This window comes from Salminus brasiliensis, chromosome 3 (genome assembly GCF_030463535.1).
Source record: "Salminus brasiliensis chromosome 3, fSalBra1.hap2, whole genome shotgun sequence".
Lineage (NCBI taxonomy): Eukaryota > Metazoa > Chordata > Actinopteri > Characiformes > Bryconidae > Salminus > Salminus brasiliensis.
The window spans coordinates 36069180-36091016 of record NC_132880.1 but is presented as its reverse complement, the minus strand read 5'-3'; the positions used below and the strand labels follow the sequence as shown (position 1 = coordinate 36091016).

The 21837-nt window shown below is 42.2% G+C and overlaps 1 protein-coding gene across 3 annotated transcripts in view; it reads right to left on the bottom strand.

Annotated features, from left to right (window-relative positions):
- Positions 1 to 1262: 1262 nt before the first annotated feature.
- The window catches only part of znf704 (zinc finger protein 704), a 33564-nt gene continuing 12989 nt past the window's right edge, over positions 1263 to 21837 (bottom strand). For 2 of the 3 annotated variants that reach the window (XM_072676004.1, XM_072676005.1), the window contains exons 3-9: positions 16122 to 16225; positions 15417 to 15658; positions 13577 to 13677; positions 12748 to 13015; positions 11991 to 12101; positions 11277 to 11374; positions 1263 to 11110 (exon numbers count right to left, since the gene is read on the bottom strand). In XM_072676004.1, the coding sequence (XP_072532105.1) occupies positions 10996 to 11110; positions 11277 to 11374; positions 11991 to 12101; positions 12748 to 13015; positions 13577 to 13677; positions 15417 to 15658; positions 16122 to 16225 (1039 nt within the window). In that variant the 3' untranslated portion in view covers positions 1263 to 10995. The remainder of the gene's footprint in view (positions 11111 to 11276; positions 11375 to 11990; positions 12102 to 12747; positions 13016 to 13576; positions 13678 to 15416; positions 15659 to 16121; positions 16226 to 21837) is intronic. The other variant, XM_072676006.1, reaches the window with a different exon arrangement.

Genomic DNA, 21837 nt, shown 5'->3' with positions numbered 1-21837 from the left:
AAGACCCTCTACGTCCCTCTAAATTCTCTCGCCCTGCTGCTGGATTGCAGTGACAGGGCAGCAGAGGTGTATATGGACAAACCTCTCCTTTCATCAAAAAACATAAACTCCGAATGACCTGAATATTTATTTTAGATATATTGACGCCAGCAGCAGAAATGGGAGGGTGGGCGACTGCCCAGTCTAGCATCTGCAGCTCTGGTGGCCATATTTGTTTACATGCTGTCTGTGCAATGCAGAATGAGTGATTGGGTTCCTGGCCAATCAGGAGCCTGGCTGTAAAGCCAGACTGTACAGAAGGTGCTGAAACAGAATATTCAACAATTGTTATATATACAATCATGTATAATTCATATAATTAAATTCATATATACATATATAAATCCTGTAAACGTTTGTTAGCTCTGATCACACTACAGGCCTGCTGGGATAAATGATGCATTATATTAAATCAGGTTTGCTGGGGATGAATTTAAACACATTTTTACAAAACACTGAATTCATACTACTTTTTTCCAACTGTCCAGTTTTTTGCGAGCCTCTTCCCGCTGCAGCCTCAGCTTTCTGTTCTTCGCTGACAGAAGTAAAACCGAAACGTGGTTGTCTGCTGTTGTAGCCCATCCACCTCCAGACTGGACGCATAGTGAATTCTACACACAGATACATCCTGCTCAATCCTGGTTCCTGGAGATCTACCACCCTGATAAGTTCAGATCCAACACACCTAACGTTCAGTTGCTCCTGAAGGCCTTCATTACCTGGATCAGGTGTGTTAGATTCGGGGTGGAGCTAAACTCTGCAGGGTGGTGGATCTCCAGGACCAGGATTGAGCAGCCCTGCTCTAGATCATTGCATGAATGAGTAGGTGTACAGATCTTCGTAATAAATGAGTGTACATACACATATATAGCATTTAGTACTCTAGCATCATTCATGATCAAATGCAATATCTGCAATATAATATATAATATAATTTACATATTAATTAATTAGCGCCTCTGCTGGCTGACTGAAGTATGACGTGTAGTGCCACCCATCTCTATATATTCCAATGTCAAAACCCCTGTCTAACAGATATCTGACTGAAATGTAGCACAATAACACTCAAATTAAGGGTATTAACGGGGTTAAACACGGTACTGTCTAAAGCAGCAGCTTTTTGCCAGAAGTGAAGCTCGTACAATGCAGTACAGTGCTGCTAAGCTATGTACTTCAGCCGGTTATTAGCTTCCAAATGAAAGAAACCAGAAGCAAACACAGTGTAGTAAACAGCTGCCAAAAGTCTTTTATTTTTCTGTGACCAAATATCTCAGAGCTCATAGTAACTCGAGTGTCTCTGAAAGGTCTCACTTACACCAAAGAAAACATCAACAGCGGCACCGACAAGCACCAGGACATTGTCACCTTAGCACAATTACAATGGCAGTCTCTATGTACACACGGCTTTGAGTAAAAACTAGCACAGCCTGTGAGTGAGAAGATAACAGTCACTTAGTGTGTTCTCTTTAAGAAGAACCGGAATAGAAAAAAGTGACCAAAAAAGAAAGAAAGAAAAAAAGGTGCAGAAAGACAGGGGTTTCCAAACATTTCATGCCAAGGACCCCTTTGACGGGTCAGTTTTCAGGTACCTTTTTAAAGAAATTCCCCACTGAAAATCCATGTTAGACAACTAACTAGCTTCATTTGGTTGGAAGGCCAAAATGGTTTAACGCTGTCAGAGACTGAACACCGTCTCCGCTTTTGTGGGTGCCTGGGGGTCCCCAGCTCAGTTTGGAAACCACTGTGACACAACAAAACAGCCAGACATTGTACACATAGCAAGTGCTTTCATTTGCAAAAGGTATTGCAGATATCAAATCCTAGATAAGCATCTCTGACACTGTCAACTCTCTCTTTCACAACTCCACAACTCTGTTCCTCTAGAATATGAACGTCTGAAGTGCATAATAACTTCACAGGGTCAATCTGCTGAGGTGCGGTCAAGATGACCTGTGCACTGAAAACATCATTTTGCATAATTTCAGGGATTTAGTGCATCAGTGTCTTCTTTGAGATCATGATATCTGACACTTGAACAATAGGAACGTATGTTTTGGTTTCATTGAAGGCTTTTGTGGCCTCTGGTTAGCAGTTTTGAGCAGCAATTATCACCATCAATTAAGAAAAAAGGCCCTGAACCTTGGCAAGCCCACGGCGACTCGTCTGCTGCTGAACAGCCTCATTATGAGAGTAAAAAAAGAGAGACAACAGAGTCCCGTCACTGGAACAAATGGTCCAGACAGGCTCTTAATGCCCCTGGGACCGCAAAAGCATGTTGTGAATGTGGATCTGCTGAAGACACGTCTGGTACACTCTAACTGCGGTTGTGTGTTGGTGTGTGTGTGTGTGTGTGTATGTGTGTGAAGCCCAGGACAAAAAGATTTGCTAGGAGATCCGATCATCTCAAGAGAGTCTCACTGATGGCCGCTGAGACATTCCAGCAGCACTCCGCTATTTAAGAGGCTGGGAAAGCGACCTGTTGTTCCAGAGCACTTGCTGCTTGAGGGAGCTAAACGGAAGCTCTGATTCCTCAGGGGGGAGCCAGGTGAGGGCAGCATGAATGAATGGCTGCGATTAGCACAGGGCTCCTGTGAGACGGCCCGTCTTGAGCGCTCACCGTGCCCAGGCATTCTAAATGCCCGGCTTAAGCCACATATCAAATGCATCCACCACCGGGAGCCTAATCCACTGGTTTAAAAGGCCTACATACACACCAGCCCAATCACGCCTCTGCATGATGATTAAAAGGAGAAGGCATTTCGGAATTAACGTTGACGGACAATGGAGCAGTGAAATAGTATATACACAACATGTCCAAATGTTTGCAGACACCCCTTTAAGTTGCACCCCTAGATTTGTCAGATCTTGTCTAGTCTCTGCATAGAAGTACTGCCAATTGAATATGAGATGCTGGGCACCATGCCCAATGCCAGATGTGGAGCAGTGGAACTGTGTTCTCTGAAATAATGGTGTTCCAGCCAATACTTTTGGGATGAGTTGGAGTGGTGATCATCCAACATCTTGACTGCACCAACACTCTTGTTGCTGGATGCAATCAAATTCTCACAGCAATGCTCCAAAACTTTCCAGTAGAAAGCTCAGCCTGGACAGAAGACACAGTTACTCCAACACTAAAACCCATGATTTTAGAAAACAAACATTGAATGAGCAGGTGTCCCAATACTTTTGTCCATATAGTGTGTATATATTGCAAAAACCTCTAACCTCTAAGTAAGCGAGCGAGAAAATCTAGTTAAAAAATCTCATATTTTCATTTTAGGAAGAATATGAGATAATATTTATTTATAATATTTATTTGCTGCTTTCAAGTCATTTTATGCAGTGAAAGTGTATTTTTCTATTGGCTTCTATTGGCTAAGATATAATGGAAATAATTGAGCTTTTTGTCACCAAATAATCTGCTCTTGGACTGGGATAGACACTTTCACCACATCAAAATAACTTCATTACTAGGATATTACTAGGACGATGATTTCATTTCCTAATATACTGTATTTTCTGCAGTGCACTTTAAAGTTCCTCTTAAAAGTAAGTGTATGAGTTCACAATAAGATACTCTGCCAATATCACAGCTTGCAAAGCTCTGCTGTACAACACTGACCTCAATACATTACATTGTCTACACTAGAGACAGCTTTTGTTTTATAAAATATTTAGCTTCATTTAAACACTGCTTTCGTTTTGTTGCCTCCATGTCGCTCTCCTTCACCAGCAGTGCACCAGGCCACATGTCTGAGAAGTCTCTGGGGTTGGGAGTGCAGAGTGCGGAGTGCTGCTTTCTTAACAAAACTGCATATAGGAATATTCAAAAAAGAAAAATGTATAACTATAAATGATACATGTTAAAGCCTCCAGTGAGGACGACAAAGAAAGCAAAGTAACGGCCCTGACACACAAATGACGCACAACTGTTTAAGGAACCAATAAGGAGCAGAACAAGGACTGTCAAACAAAAGGCCACAATTTAGCCCAAGCTGAGAAGTGCTATTCATAGGCAGTGGAGTAAAGAGAAAACTTCATTTTGTCACACCCCCCCCCCCCCAATTTAAGAACCTGTGTGGTTATGCTACACATGACTCTGATTCAGGCTTTAAATGCAAAAATTACATTATTAAAAACTTAGGAAGATATGGCCCGGGGGTTGAGAGTTTGAATCCCGAGCTCTCTTTGGGTTGGTAGATGGCACGCTCTCCCCTCAATCACTCTTAAGCGATGTTAGCTGGCACAAGCGTCTATTAACTGGTGGGGTGGAGCTGGGGACCTGGCCTTTTCCTCTCGGTGCGCCAGCTCCCCGCCATTGTGGCTGGCATTGTATATAAGCAAAGGAGACATGTGTTAGGTCCCTACCTTCCTAGTGCTAGTGCTAGGGGGAGTTATGAACGGTTGAGTTCATTAGCCAAATAAAAAAAATGACAAAAATCAACTTAACAACTGAAGATTGTACTGAGTTGACAGTGTTTGAGAAGCCCCCCTCTCTTAGAGGATAGCTGTTTTTTTTGGTAACCCATAACATGATGGGTATCAGTATCGAACCAATATTAGCTGAAAATGCTGGACCGGATATCAGAGGGACAGAAATAATGAATGCAATCCAATCCTGAAACAGCACACACTGTGTGATGTGAGGTGATGTGATGTTAGCTGTGTGTTTCTCCCTAATAGAGTGTTTGAGTAATTTGAGCATGACGGTCTACTTTTATATGCTCTTCTTAAATAAAATGCTTAAATTCAGCTCATAACAGCTCATATTAAAGCATAGTTGCCTTTAAGCTTACGATATCGGTGTCTGAAAAAGTAGTATCATGTTATCTCTAATTGACAGGCTTATTGACAGATACCCAATATGTATGATATAAAAATAAAAATAAACACTGTATACATTATGAAACATCTGCAGTTCTGTATACACACTCCATAGCATCGTATGACGGACCAACCATAAAGCAGGGATTTAATCATTTTGATATACAGCAAGGGTCGCTCTACACAGTTGTCTTCTATGGCTTTATAATTCTATTGCAGCAACTCTATCTGACAGCTGTGGCATGTAATGATGACAAGACATGCTCATTACATCTCCCATTGCTGTATACACAGTATACGCTTGTGTGCAGCGTAGGCTTTGTGTGCCCACTAAACTCTGTTCACCGCACAATTTCAAATCAGGAACATTTAAACAGAGCAACATTGAAAAACAATGGAAAAAAAAGAAGAAACAGGGTTTCTAAAGCACAGTTGGGACTGGCTGCAGAGCAAGAGCAGGCAGTTGCCACTAATGCAGTCTTGCAGAGTGAACCTAGGTTTAATCCATACCCAAGATAAGCGCTGATGTATTTCCTGTCCAGGTGGCCACTCTAATCACCTCTACCCCTGCGGACGGAAGTCACATCTTTTATCATCGGCATCTGCAGGCTTTTACGGCAGCCACATCCTACTTGTTTATTGCCTTCCTCCCACCATGTGCTGTAGAATCACTCGATTTGTGCCCATTCGACTATATATAGAGCAGGCCACTGAATTTTGGCTTCTTGCCCAGAAAGATCTCGTCATGCACTCGTAGCATGTAGCACATTTCCTATTCCTATCTATTCAGACCCAGCCAATAAGAGCCTGATGCTCTACCCAAGGGCTGTGCACCCATTCCTTTTGCACGGGAGAGGGAGAGGCCCTTATGTGTTTACATGGGACTCCGGTATCAGTGGTGACCTAGAAACCACCAGAAATTAAAGTCAGAAAATGGCAACTGCTACTGCCACCTTTTTAGAGGACCTGCTGCTGTTTGTATGCCCCCTTTTGCACTGCAACCTGCCTGCCCTCTGCCTGTTCTGTGAGCCACGGTAAACACAGTATACACACACTAATAAAGTTCTATCTTCTTTAGCATGCACATGCAGTATTAAAAATACAGTCAGAGTATATGTTAAAAAGTGTAAAAATCCAGTGCGACAGTCTTTGAGTTCTTGAGGTTAACATGGTCATTGATTAACAAGGGCAGCGACATAATCCATTATAGACCACCCAGCCTACAGCTGCCATGCTTTGTTTGCTTTTGGGGTCTTATTTCCTTAGATATCAAGTATTAAAGATGGAATGCAGGACCATTTTGACAATATAGGCAAGTATCATGTTATTCCTGTAGTCACTTTTGCTGGCAGGCCAAAAGAAACACTTTCAATTAAACCAACATTTTTAGTCTTAGGTTTTTTTTCTTAGGCATTTTCATTAAGGCATCAGCCTGTCTATGAGCTACATACTAATACACAAAGATTCACAAATTCATCTCTGGATTGGTCAAGACCTGCCATTCATAGAGCACCCCACACTGCTCAAAGGCTTCTTCTATATTGTCACACACATGGCTGTATTTGTCTGTAAGGCTCGTGTCTCTGACTATAATGAATGATCTCACTTATGTAGCATCTTGTAGGAAAAGGTTTCCAAAACGTAGACATCATAAACCAACTCAATCCAGATCAAAATGTTGACTTACGCATGTCTATGTCTTGGAAAGCAGATTAGAAAAACAACAAAGACAAAAACTACAGTACTGCATTTGAAACTCGGTTACAAAGTACAGCTGGGAAAAGACACCCCTTAGCATTAAAACTGCCAAAACACTTTCACTAGAAAACCAAGGAAAAGGGTAAAACGCTCTCCTACGTCCACCCTATTTAATCGGTACAAAACGCAGAACTCAGACAAGCTGACACCAGATACATTCCTTTGCTTTCTGTGCATGTCCACATACACACACACAAAGACAATACACACACATCTAACCTAACCAAGGCACATTCAGGCTCCAGTGTGTCCCAAACACTACATTCTGGAACGCAGTTGGAGGCGCAGGCTCCCTTCCTCGTACCGCAACCACGCGCTCCGAACCTCCCTCGCTGAGCTAACACAGGCAGGTGCACATGACTTGGTCATGCTCCAAAGGGACCCGGAGCCCAATTAGTTGGTAAAATGCATCGTAGCGCTCCATCACAAGTCATATTCTGCCTTTTCAAAGGCACTACCACGACAGCTGCGAATCAAAGCCCTCTGCAACACTTTGAGGATTTTATTCTGGTGCCGTTTCAGTACACCAGCATGATGCGGCTCGTTTCCAACATCAAACTACTCTCAAGGCTTTGTCCTTCATTCTGTTTCACTTGCAGTTTGTAGTAGACTCACAAACCTTTTTTTTCCCACAACACTGTTTATATGGGCTTGTCTCATGCTTGCAATTTGCTACTTTTAAAGAGCACACACACACACACATACGCAAGTTATGTAAGGGAAGAGTACTGAGTGGCCCATCTGCCATCTGGCGATTGCTGAGTGCTGGTTTAGAGTAGCACAAAGGGCTCAGTCTGGGCAAAGGGGCGCAAGCTGCCAGAGGACGAGCCACTGTCTTCTCACAGCAAGGCTTTCACCAGGCTAACTCATTAAGGGCTACAGGACACAAAATATGCACATGAAACCCAAACATCTGCCCATATCCACCATATATCCTCCAGTCACAGCAGAGGAGAAAGTATGCAAAGCTTGTTTCTCACATCCAAACCTGAAAACAGAGCAAGCCTGCATTTCTGAAAGGAAAAGATGATGACGAGACATAGCTGGATCTCTGAAACGGGTAGGCAAGAAAGGTTATATTAGGAACTTGTATATTCACATATACTTTCAATAAGACAGTCATATTGTGAGTAGCGGATATGATTGGTTATACCGTAGATACACTGTATTAATTTTACACCGAGAAATAGGAGAAGCAAGTTGGAAGGCAAGTGAGACTACAAGCTGGAGCTTTGATCGCGTTTGGCAATATCTGCTATTGGGACAATACAAGCTTTATACTGCACAACAGTGACGTGGACCAAAGTAGCTGTTTCAGTGGACCGCACGAGTCCTAAATATGGCTGTTTAATGTGTAGCTATATTGTAATATCTATTGTAGTTACATGGTATACACTATAACCTGTGATAGACAGGATATTCATTAGAAGGGAAATGAAACACAAGAATGAAGCAGGAAGAATGCTATCATGGGACAAAAGAGGGAACAACAGTGATGTAGCTTTAAGATTTTTGACTTTAGGTGGACCATGACCATTTTTTTTATTTCTAGGTTCTTCAGGGTAACAGAGGCCATTAGCACAACAAACATTAGCACCCCAATGAACACCAGGAACTAGCCTGTGGGCAGCTGATAAAATGGCAGTCAAAATATACAAAAGCACCAGGATGGCAGTTAGAGGAGTGTGATGGACCATGAAGCTAATCCATGGAAAGTGCCATAATCTTCAGGGGTCAGCATTTCTAGATGCAAGAGTATTTTCAAAATGATGCAAATTGAGAGAGCACCTTACAGCTAAACCGTATTACTTCAGTCAAACAAGAAATCGCGATGGAAACAATTTCAAGTTTTATGTGTAAACAATAGAGCATGCCAGCCTGCCCCTTACAATAACACCTATGAGATGCCTCAGGCCCTTTGGTCTAAGGTAGCACCAGGGAAACAATAAGGGGTAGGGACAAGCACCAGCTGCGTTGACATTCTCCACACACTAGCCAAAGGACCTTTGTTAGCTTATGTGGTTTTAACTCTTAAAGCTGACCTTATTCTTCTCATAACCTCAGAATAATATAAAATCATTTGAACATGGTAACCTCTAAGTCTTCGGGTTCTGGAGAATTCTAATGACACAGATTTTGACCCCCAGCGCTTAGAGCCCTTGATGCTGTGTGACTCTAGTATAGCTGTGCTTGCACAACACGTTCATCCAGGTTGATGCAACAAGGCCAAAAGGCGTTAACGTTACAATATTAATGGAATTTGTCTGAAAAACATGAAACAAATGTAGAAATAAATGTAGCGGTTTTGGAGAGCAATAAAAAGAAGATGCAGAAAAAGCCAAATGTATACATTTTACAATATGAGGCAACATATAAACATGAATTCTGCAGCATATATACTCCTACTTTTTAAAGGAACGATGAATAGAATATAATAGAATAGCTGTTTTCTTTCACCTCCGTTTGTACTCTGTAGAAACATCACTTATAAGTGAATGCATTATTTCTTACAACAACAAAAAAACACCACATTTTTCATCTAAAATGCTCTTTTAGAAAGAATCACTCTTTCAAATTTGAATCTATTCACCTCTTTACAGAAGCATCTTTTTTGTTCCCATGGTCAGTGTTTAGCTTAGATCAAAACTCTGAACGAACATCCTGATTGCCACACAAACATGAAAATTTCAGGAACAAAACATGACTAATGAGTGAGCTACTACGGGCCAAAATGTGGGGAATGTGTGGGGGAGGCCGGGAGGGTTGAGTAAATTTCTGAGCTGGTGTTGGCGCAGTGTCTTGTATGGTTTAATACAATTCTGCATCAAAGCAACAGAAATAGTGTCAGAGAACTTACAACTGCCAGCTGAGCAGCCGTTTTCTTCTTGCGTAAAATTCTACATTGGTGCTGTCATCACACAGGTGATGAGTGCAGAGAAGATGCAGGACTAAAGGAAGCCCCTCTTCATCCAGTCCTCACCACCTGGACCAGCACGTAAAGCCTCATGCAACGTGTGTCATCCTCACATGACTGTTGTGGGTGCAGAGTGCAGCGTGCAGTGACGTTCCACATTAGTCAATCACAGGTGAACAACAAAACACAGTAAAGTGTTTCCAGCTATCCACTTGCCTCCCCCCTGCTGGTCTGGGGCGGACGTGGTAAGTGCTGTAACGTTTTTATTACTTCATACTTAAATGTATGAGGTCAGGAAAAAGGTGAGAGGAGATGGAGCTCTTTAACACTTGGAGGTAAATAGGCTGTCTCTCCAAGCCTTCACAGGCGTACCTGTGCACTCGGCTCAGGAGTCTGCATGATCCTCTGGCAGATGTGGCTTGTTGGACTCCTCATTAATTAATGATGGACAGAGGTTGTGGCCCAAATGGAGACTGATGGAAAATAAGATCGTCTGAATGGGTGCCTCAGTATGGCTCAACTTGTGGCCGGCATCGCCACTAGCTCTGAATCCAGTAAGCCATGTTGGGTTTTAATAAGCATAGTAGTCTTTGTACTATATCAATTATCACTGAGTATAGAAACAGAAAGAGCAAAAAACAAGAAATGGCACATAAAAAACAAATCCTTTTTGGTTGCAGGTAGATTATTCCTGTGACAAAATCCATTACCTTCTGTACTTCTGTTAAATGTAGCTGCTGGTTTTGCTTTCACTGATCGCATCCCTGAAAGAAATGACACATATAAAACTGAGATAGAAAACTGTCTCTCCCTCATGGGCGTAATTGCTTGTGACAATACGGAAGAAAAGGGGTAGCTGTAAGTTTTATGTCCACTTAGTTCCCCTAAACTTTTTTTTTTTTTTGCATTATTCCATTTCCACTAGGGGGAGCTCCTTCTCCCCCTCCCTCTCACAACACAAGCCCACACAGCAGTACATTCTTATTGAGGAGAGCGGGAGTCTGGGGTGTCTGGCTGGCCAGTCTTCAGCCCTGTTGAAATGCAGAAGTGGAAAAGTGTTCATGGAAAACAAGGACCTTTTCCCCACTCCATCTCATATAGCACTCTCAGAGAAAGTGTTCTTCTCCTTTAGAAAAAAAAGCTTGAGCTGTGATTGGTCCCGTCATCACTGGTGCCTCCACAACTCACAAGAATGTTTTACAGCCAGAGTTCCAAAAACAAACAAAAAGACAAATGGATCACACAAAAGTTCTCTCTTTTTTGCACTGTAGAGCTACTGGTCTCTCTGAATTTTGGTGAATAGTGGATGCATTGGTCTGGGAGGGAATGTTTGAAGAGTCCAACTCCTGGGTCCATACCAGGACATCAGGAGTCATGGCTTGGGGGCAGAGTGAAGAGAAGGAATGATGTTATGCATGCAAGAGAAGCCCCACCCCATTTCCGCGGCATCCAGATTTGACTCAGTCCACAAACCTCTGGCAGGCTTTCTTCCAGCGGCAGGCAGTGCACCACATGTCTCTGTTCTCCATCCCATACACCTTACGGCACTTCTTGCCCTCACCTCGAGACTTCCTGCTGGATATAACCACACAAAAACAACACAACTATGAACCATCAAACTAGAGAGAACTCTTCACAGAACAGTGTCTTTCATGGCTATTTTCATGCCAGTATATCATTCACTGACACATGACAACTGGCAAAGTCTGAGGAAAATGAGAGGAGGAACCCGAGGCAGTACCTGAGTGAACCTGTGGCCCGGGGGGGAGACGCGAGCACTGCTATGGTATGAGAACGCTGCTCACTAAATCCCTGTGTGCCACTGTGAGTGGGAGAGGCCTAAAACAGAATACAGCTCATTTACAACAAGTAATGCACACCATTGTATAGGACAGACAAAATGTAGGTTAATAAAAATGCTTATAAACTCAAAAGACAAAGTGTACAAAATGTATGATATAGGGAAACTAACAATGTGTTGACATGTGACTCCAGAAGATGTGACTAACTGAACTAACAGAAAATGTGTTTGTTAACATGTGACTCAAGAAGAGCGAAGGTAAACCCTTCAGCCCATCAGCCAAGAAAGAAAAAGCAGTGAACCAGTGAACCTAAGGCTCACTGATATGTGAGCCTTACCTCGAATGATCAGATCTGAGGCTGACCTACTTAATACTTCTGGTATTAATGTTAGTAAGCCAGCTAGATTTTGAGTTTGTGTATAAGAGAACTTGACTTTTATAACCAAAGATCTCTTGCAGAGTACAGTTGTGTTTGTGCCAGTGTGTGTACATGTGCCATTAATTAACTGTGCAAGCTAAGGTCATCAAAGGAGTCAGTAAAAGCTTATAAGATGGGCGGATTACTGACTTTGGTCTTGAGGTGGCTGTTTTGTTAATATGTGTGTCAAAATAGTTAATGCGGTAAGTGTGTGTGCGTCTGTATGTGTACTCACAGGGGTGCCAGTAAAGGTAACTGGTGGTGACTGCCAGGAGATGCTGAAACTGTTGCTGCATGGGGTGAAACCAGTAGAGCTTGTGGAGGGAATGGTGACTGGAGCCGTGGCCTGTGGAATAATGGCAGGGAGCTGAAGTCACATTGACTATTTTGGAGAAGAGGTGAGTACTGTGTCTCGCAGGTTGTTGGTTGATTGGGGAGGGGGGGGGGCAGTTAGAGTATTGTGGCTGAATAGGTAAAATTGTGGGGCCCAAAATCAGTTATACCATGTATTTGCATAAAATTCATTTGTACATACATTCTATGTTGTGATGAAAATGATGAAAAAGCCTATATTGTTCATTTTGGAATCAAATTTTCACATTGACTTTAACTAAAAGCTAACAAGGGGTTTTCCTTCTCCAGTAAAGTTGCCATTTAACCATTTTTTTGTGTGTAATATACTGTATGTTAATGGTGTAGTGTACACCCTGCCTATTAGGAACAAAAAGAGATGAGCATAACATATGACTCATTTGCCAAGTACAAAATTCAACGATGACTCTTAATCATTTTTTCTTTCTTTACAACCAATAAAACAACTTTCTAAATTTCTTTATTCTTTATGGCACTGCTACTAGTTTTTACATTCAAAGCTGCATTCCTGCCGTTTTCAAAAATGCAGTCCTGGGGCTACCATTTAGCTGTTCTCAACTAGTTGTTTTGTTTTAATTAAGTGTGCCTGACATGACTGGGTGCAAATTTGTGGGCCATACCTGGTAGGCGTGGTCAGCGTGCACTAGGTAAAGTGCGCTAGGGGCAGAGCGACTAAGAGGAGTGGAGCTGCTGTTCTCACTCTTGGCCCCATTGATGTTGTTGGAGGTGTCGTTCCGTTTCTGTTCTGTGGCCGGCAAAGGAGACAACACGGAGGGTGACACTGGGGACAGGCTGCTCAGTCCATCAGCCACGGAGTCTGTGTTTAGCTTAATCTCGGTGTAGTAGAAGTCTTCCTCACCATCACTGCACTCAGAGTCACAGTTGCGACTGAGGAGAAGAATGAAGGGAAGTTATAACATCATCTCATTAGAACGATAATTCTTTGGCTGCACTTTTCTAATTACGTTTATGACCAGAACGGCATTTTCCTCATTAATTATATGGTAATTACTGTCAGTTTAACGAGCGTCTACCATTGAGCCCATATTAAACTGCATGCAAATACAATCAAAAAGCTGTGAATATGTTTATGGTGCATTTCATTAAACTTTGAAGAAAATATATTCAGCACAGTAAATTATAGCATTGTCCCTGAACTGCTGGCACTGAGTTTTGGATTTTCCCAAATATAGCCATTAATATTAATATTAGCCCCGTCTCAAACCTCCCTCTGTCACAAGTGTAATGTCTGTCAGTTCTAACACTATGTGTGTGCCTCTGTGTGGTGCTGCTTTAAGTGACAGTTAGCATAATAGATCTACTGAAAGCTGAAGTGCTGTTATGCTTTCACTCTTTCAGACAAATGTGCATGACAAGTAACAGCATGGCTATATTCATGTGTTAAACTGAGGAGGTACTAATGCTAGTCTATCTGTCTGCATGTCTTACCCGAGATGTACGGTTCGAATGTGCCTCTGGATTCCCGCTGCCGTGCTCAGCACCTTGCCGCAGTTCTTCCACAGACACTTGAACATCACCTTCATGGAGTTCTGTTTGAGACAAAGGCGCACAGTGAGTCCACTAATCCATCTTTCTGTTACAGAGGTCCTCTCCTCCACACTCACAGATTAACAAAGACCTGACATGGAGGGCTGAGAAGAAAGGGCTGCTTTATCTCACTCTTCCTCCATTAGCCATCCAGAGGTTAGAGAGAGCGGCAGACACCCGCAGACTGCTCCTTGTCTGAATCCAGAGAGCCTGGTAATTGGCGGCTAGTGAGAGTGACACTATACAGACGTCTTTCTTGGGCTGTGCCATTTTTCACATTTTCACAATTTTTCACTGTCCAGTTTAATTACAGCATTCTCTTTGAAAGAGCAATTGTTTTCACACAGCAATTGTTTTCAAGTTGAAAGCCAGGACAAAGTGTCTAAGTGCCTCAGTCACTGGCCATATGCTATTATGATGGGTGTCATGCAGTTGCCTGTTTACCTTGTCAATGAACTAATTTTAATTTCCAAGAGAAGGTTGTTACTCTAGTCTGGCACACAAAGCGTGTCTTTTCTTGTTTCCTGTCCCTGGACACTGCACTCACAGCCAGCAATCAGCATCTAATTACCAGCCAAAAACTCTCACAAACCAGCACAGCATAAGCCTGGTAAGAGTAATAGGTGAAAGCAATTACCATTAGCATTAGCAGTTGCTACCATGAACAACCACAGGGCTTGACTTGTTTGTGGCCTAAGTAGATGCTAAATCTGTACAAACTCTCCCACATTTGTACAGATTTAGCCACAAATCCACCAAGGGACTTATTGTATATAGTGTTTTCATGATTACTTTCCTCTGCTTCCATCTTATTTAACCTTACGCTCACTTTCTTTATTACTTTTTTTAGATCAGCATTAATTCAGAATTATGTCATGCTGATGTTCTTTCACTGACACTGGATATTTTATTGATCCGGATGAAAGTCCAACTGCTTTTTAATGTTTTCCAGGGAAGGTATTAAAATCATTTATTTTAAGGCCAGGCACTTGTATCTGTGGCTCCACTGTAATTAAGCAGGACAGATGACTGTAGGTGCAGGGATAATGGCGGCAAGGAGATGACAAACACCAGCACTGCTGCTGTGGTGGAATCCTGCACCAAGATAAGGTAGGGGGGACAATACTGGAGATAACAGCTGCATTCATTCCCATAAATGAGGGAAGAATGACAGAAACTGGGATCAGCATGTTGTCAGTGTGCCAAACAGGGAGATAAAGGAGACGAGAGCACAGGAAAAGGACGAGTGAGCGACTTTTCCACCAAGCTATCTTAGAAAATATCTCCATATGTGTGGGAGCAGCCTGTCACTTTGCACTACATCCCAAATCATTCAGCTTCAGCCCCTGAACCACTCACATAATGAGCAAAGTCCAGACAACAATGGTATTAGAAGTCAGCAAACACAAGATGTGGCACTGTGACTTCAACACTTTCCACCACCACCTTGTCTACATTAACATTTATAAGACAGAAGGAATCATTTTTTACACAGTGAACGCAGATAATAGGGACCATCTTACACAAAGAGGAAACACAAACACACACACATACAAAGAAATACTTCATAACATAAACACAATAGGAGAGGTGACTGCTTCTAAATGGATAGCATTTCAATGTTTCCAAATGATATTCAGGTTACAGGCAGTAGAATGACTGGCCACCTCTGTGCTGTTTATTCTCATGCAAAGTGTTATTTCTCTTAGTCTACGGAGTGAGGACTAAGACACTGGCTCACCTTGCGTTTGCGGGGAATGGGCTCATCAAACAGCAGGCTACTCCCGTCCTGCTCATCCAGAGCATCGTCTGGAGGCCCATTGAGGCTGGGCATGCGGAATGGTTTGAAACTGTCGGCTGACAGTGGGGGGGACGGTGTTGAAGGGTTGGACTGGTCACTTGGAGCACTCCAACTCCAGTAGCCACTGCTGCTGTAACTGGATGGGGTAAAGCCACCATCCTTCCAGGAGCCATTCAGACCCTCTGGAAAAAAGGACAGAAGAGGTCTGGAATGTTAACAAGTACAGTATATGCAGCATTTATACAGTAAATACTTTAATTACTGCAATTAATAAATGTGTATATGGAGAGGATAAAAAAAAGTAATTGCTTAAATTCATCACTACGTTTAGAAACAGAGTATAATATTACATATCACATATCTGCAAACAGACTTAAGCCTTAAGCTAAATTCCTAGTCCTGTGTAATTTCTTTTTTGGCTAGTTACTATTATGTGACTTCAACTTTGTGAATTTCCAAAACATAACCCTAGCATTTAAATCATGCAGGGGATCAACTTTAGTGCACAGCAGTGTCAAAGCAGCGTGATCGCAAAAAAACAGGAAACTGCTGAGCAAAAACCACGCGCTGCTGCTACTGTAGGAGACGGCTCTTTAGAGAAGACTAAACGCGTGAGCAGAGTTCACACCAGTGCAGTGCCCTTACCGCTAACTTTGACCGGAGGACTCCGCACCAGAGGACTAGTCGACAGGCTTGTCAGCACCATGGCAGCAGTCACTTTGTCCATGTCCACCTCTTCCTCTGATTTCCTGTTAAAATAAAAACATAATCCTAACTGCACCATGTATCACTACATGATAGTTTAAAGAAACAACATTTCTTTAACCTATTACGATGTCAAATTAGGATATCTTTGAGGAAATCACTTTTTATCCAACTTGACATGTTCCAGACTGTATGGTAGTTCAGGTGAAAATCTAAACACAGAACAACAATTAACAGCCTGAGATAGTTGTGGCTGTTGTTTATGCAGGGAAGGACATCGTAAAGTTGCATACTTGTGAATTTTTTATTATTATCAAAGGAAGGAAAATGGATGCACTGATGTGTGACGAGTGTAATCAATCTCGTCACCTGCCAACTCTCACAAACACAGATCCTCATGGGAGCACCTGAGTAGTCTTGCCAACAGCAGCGCACAACTCATTCCCCAGACTGGCAGACAAGTTCCTGAACCTCCATTAGAAACAAGTCTAATTTATGTCTCCTGTGTGACAAAAATGATGTCCTTACAGTACCCTACTCACACAGCTACTTCCTGGTCACCTTGGAAAGACAATGAGGCAGTACAGCACAACACAGCCTTGAGATAATGCTACAGAGACGTGTCTGAGCAGCATCTAATTAACAGCCTAAATACCCTCATGCTAGTGGAATATTGTACATTTCTACATTTCACTTTAGAATCTGAGTAACTGTCATATTCCTACTCTCCAAAAGTGTAATTTAAAGTACCAAATCACATGTCATTAGCGAACCCCATCAAGTTATAGTAGTGGCACAGGCCTGTACTTGTGACATGGTAACTTAAAAAAGTTAGATTAGACAGGAGGCTTAAAAAGCCGCCCAGCTGCCACTCTGAAACAAAATATTGTTGGCTAATGTAAACAAGATTAAATTTAGTATGGAGAAGGAAAGAAGGTGTTAATAATCCTACGCAATATCACATTACCTGTCACACATGATGGAGACACTGTTATTGTAACTGAGTCACTGGTGTTTATTCATGATATGGCTGCTAACTGAAAAGCAGGGTGATTTCTAAAGTATATGGAATGTGTAGCTATTCTGATATTTCCATAGAGGTTCTAATGTAAATTAGCATCATCACAGCAGAATAACTATGCTTATTACTATGCTTGGTACTTAGTACTTATTAATACTATGCTTATGATGATTTTAGCTGTGAAATGTTCATGACAGTATTGGCTAAAAAAAGGACGTTTTTTTTTTTCTTTTCCAAAACGTCCTGTTTTTTCAATAAAGCATTTTAGATTTTAAAGACCAGGCATAGTATCTTACAGATCAGTTCAAGTTATTTTAATAGTTACTTGATTACTAATATAAACAAAACCTCTGCAACGCTCAAGTGTAAAGTCCAAAAACAGCACCATGTAATAGATTCCTCCCATACTGAAAGTTCAGGTCAGATGTCCTATCAAGGCAGACAATGCTGACACTTTAGTATCATCTTATATTAAGCTCCAAATAAAGGCACTGAAATCACAACTAAAATAATAACCCTGGAGTAAATTTAAGCCTGAGTATAAATTATCCTGTCTTGAGATTGTATGCCTGTGCTGTAATCCAGCCCAAGGCCACACGCATTTGCAACAGGTTAAATTTGGGGAGGTTTGTAGAGTGGGGGTAAAGGGGCGAGATGGCCACCAGCCAGAGGGAGACAGCCTGCTGACATCTGCTGCAGATCGCTGGACAGATGCGTCAACTTTTTGTGCCTGTCCAAACTCTAAAGACAAATGGCTGTGCTGGAGGCTGCTGAAATGCAATCCCCGTAACCAGGCACTGCTGCCTTCACAGACATCTGGGCTTTTGTCTGTAAAAAGGTCCCTTTGAGAAGCCCACAGCCACAGTGCCATAGCATGAGAGAAATGGCTTCAGTTACAAACAATGTACTGACTTTCGGTGAAACAACAACAACAACAACAACAACAACAATAATTGTTGGGTTACTATGTTCCTTGCTCTGCATTTCTCCATAGGCCTCTTTGCAGAATCATTCACCCATCACCTGTTGCTTCATCCCTAAAGATACGCTAAACGTAAACTCTGGGAAACAGCTTTATAACAGCAAATAAACATACACACACACAAACATTTAAATACATGCACATAAAATAGTATAAATATTACTAATAACACATTTATTTAAACTTCCAACTCCCACAGCTATTCCGGAAGAACTACAGTGCACAGACTTCTGTGACGAAATTTACATCATATCATTTACAGTTTCTATAAACAAATTCCACATTCCTCTTCCAACTTCCCAAAGCATACTACATTTGGGCTTCATTCAGAATCATGTCTAGAGTGGGTCTTGGCATCACTGAACACTCACTACACAAAAATAACAAAGCCATTCAACAGGCATACGGGAAATCCCCTAAAAACCCAACCACACCAACATACCCACACCCACCTCTCCTCCCCTGCACAGTTTACACTAGAGAGCAAAAACAGAAAGCTTTGAAGCAGCTTCGGCTGGGCAGTCCATCGTTTATTACAGTCACTGGGCTATGACGCTCATTTCCTTCTGAATAATGGATAATAAATCAGACACCTCCAGCCTCCCGCCTCAAGTGCTTTTACTCTCTTTTAACAGGTAATGAATGATACAGCCATCCGCATTCAAATACCTATATGTTACACAGAGCAAATATGCATGAAGGACAAAATGATATAAATGTTAATTTCTGGTAAACATGCAATACTCTATCACTTCTGACAGGTAGACACTAATCACAGGCTGAATATCGACTCAAGCCTTGCATTAATTTATGGGTACACATAGGCAGATAAGTAGATATGTATACACAGACCCAGAAATACAGCAACATACAAATGCACGTGACATATAGTAACATTCAAGATTAGAGGAACTATCATACTATATATTGTAATAATATAAAATAATATCATATAATACTATAACACTTTCACATTGGCATGCTAAACACAAAAAGAACCCTGTGACAGAAGTGAATATAGATACTTTGCTTTTTCTTATAAAGTCTACCATGCTTTCAATAATACAAAAGTTGCACAGCAGGCTTTTCTGCCAGTAATTCATAAGTTATTTTCCATCTGACGCTCCAACAATGGAGCACTACCTTTCTTAAATGTTTTAATTGCTTGTTGGTGACTGGTTGGTCAGCTCAGAAATGAACAAGTCAGTATCAATATAAATACTTACGCATACTGTATTTGGTCTTTTTAACCTTCATCACAAATGTGTCCAGATACGTTTTTGCAAGATGTTTTCTCCACCATAGTGCAGCAGATGTGCTGCTTAAAATGCATCAGGGACATTATTGCATAGAGAGGGATCTTCTGTTTACTTATTAATGTCACATTATATTGCTTCTTTAATGTGGATGCATGTGTTAGATTAGAAGATCAAGTCCTAGCAGGGGAATGAAATGCTTCCTCACAGTAGGCTAATAATACCCAGCTTGGCTCCATATTTCACCCATGACCATATGCACGGCTACTTCTCCAGCAAGCAACCAAATCAGCCTGAAGATATAGCTTGTGAAATTTACAGCAAATATACACGTGTTGCGGTTCTACATGACCAGTTAAAGGATCCCCTTTGTTGGGCATGTCTGATGTCTGTTGGAAGGTCCCATGGGAGGACCTACTGGACAGTATTTAATTTTAAATTAACCACATACTGTTTACTGTGCTTCTAAGTTGACTATGAGGAATAGAATACTATTCTGTGGTATTGTGTTGGTGTGTGCTTTATCTAAATGGGCAGCAGATGATGAAAGCCACCACTCTTATGTTGTGAAGACATGAATGCCATTCCTTACTAAGTGGTGAGGTAACATTATTCCAAGCCAGCTGAAATCTAGACTAGTAAATAGCTCCAGAGGAAGAATAATTAAATCAGAGAACTGGAGTCTCAGTCTCAACATCCCCTCTATCAGGTCTGGTAAAAAAAAACAAAAACATGAATGCATTGATTATCATTTAACTCTGATTACTGCAGGCCTTCTTTAGGATGTCCATACAGAGAGTGTGAACACATGCCTGTTCTTTGTTCTTGGTGCCACGCTTTGCGCTCTCCGTCCCTCCCCTCCCTCCATATATTGAACTGGCCGTTGCCTGGCCCAGGAGGCTTCCCCCTCACACATGCTGACGGAGAAAGGCTGCACGAGCCCACGCTGAGCCAGGGGCCCCGGGGTTACTGTCGGTCATTACAGGAGGGCTCAAGGCAGCCCAGCGATCCCAGTGGCTGGCGTCCTGCCAAGGACAGCCTCCATGTCAGAGCAACTCCCCAGTTAATATATATATACCATGTAACTGGACGCTGCCTAGTAGCCTAAGGGAGGGCCAAAGTCATCCCATGATTTTGCTTTACTATTTGATACCCTTGTTTACTTTCTAATCTGCAGGCAGTCAAAATACAGCGTGGCTTTACGCTGTCTGCCTGTCCTCTATTTATAGCTTTGCCCCCACCCCATGCTGTTTTTGCTTTCTGCCTTATTCTCTTCATGTGTTGTGACACTCCTGATCATTTTCTCTTGATGTGAGGGAGCCAAGCGTACTCAGAATCAGGGAGGTTTGTAGAGCCGCACAAAACAGATGTCCGGGGAATGCTTGTGCTTCAAGAGCCCCACACCAAACTCAAGATTTCCTACAGTGAGATCAGTTTAAAAGAGAACAAAAGAAAAGGTCTTGGTGGCAAACTGGCTCAAAAGAAGCCAGTTATTCCATAGGTAAATGATCTGTTCTACAGATATATAGAATAAACACATACATACCTTGAGCCCATTACACATCAAACATCTACACGTCAGACGTCTAACATGGAAGCTAATCATGTGTGTGATCCACTACTAGGTGTAAGAAATAGTAACAAACAGAACTGTGCCAATACAAGACCACCTTCACATGCTGAACTGAGTGTGGTATGACCAGCACTTGGCTAAGAACCTGAACTATAGAAACAGAGCTGGCTCTGGGGGCTCTAAACGCAGCACAGGACAGTTCCTCTACGATGGCGCCAGAGACAATGAACGTTACAGTCCAGCTAAATGAGCAGTGGGAACACACAGAGGTTAAGCAATTCACACTGCCACCCCTTTTGCTCCTGAGGATGAAACAGAAATAAAGAGAGAGGCAATCAGAGAGAGAGAGAAAGACGCTGATGTGAACAAAGGCAACAGCTGAACGAGTCATCATGAGCTCCACAGCAACTACTCCAGCGCTCGCAGTGCCCCCACCATCGCGGTCACCGAATCTTTGCACCAAGCACACTCTATGCTCTATGCTGCCTGCCGGACTCACAACAGACGGTTGCTTGGTTCTTTTAAAAACTATGTGATGGTTGTGAGCATGTGCAGCAGACGACATGACCTGATTTCCACAGCCTGACTGGTAAAATCCTCTATCTCTATCCATTCATTGGATCCTCCAAACCTGTTCTCCTGACCTCTCTGCCACCAAAGGTTGGTTCTGAAACCCTTACCATCCTTCAAGCTGCATGTGACCCCCATCCCCCAACAGTCTTGCTTTAAAACCCCAAGAGAGTCATCTCTGTGATGGAGAGAGCTCGGGAGGTGCACTCCCCACTGCAGTTTAGGGGGGTAGAAAAAGCCTCATAAAACATATT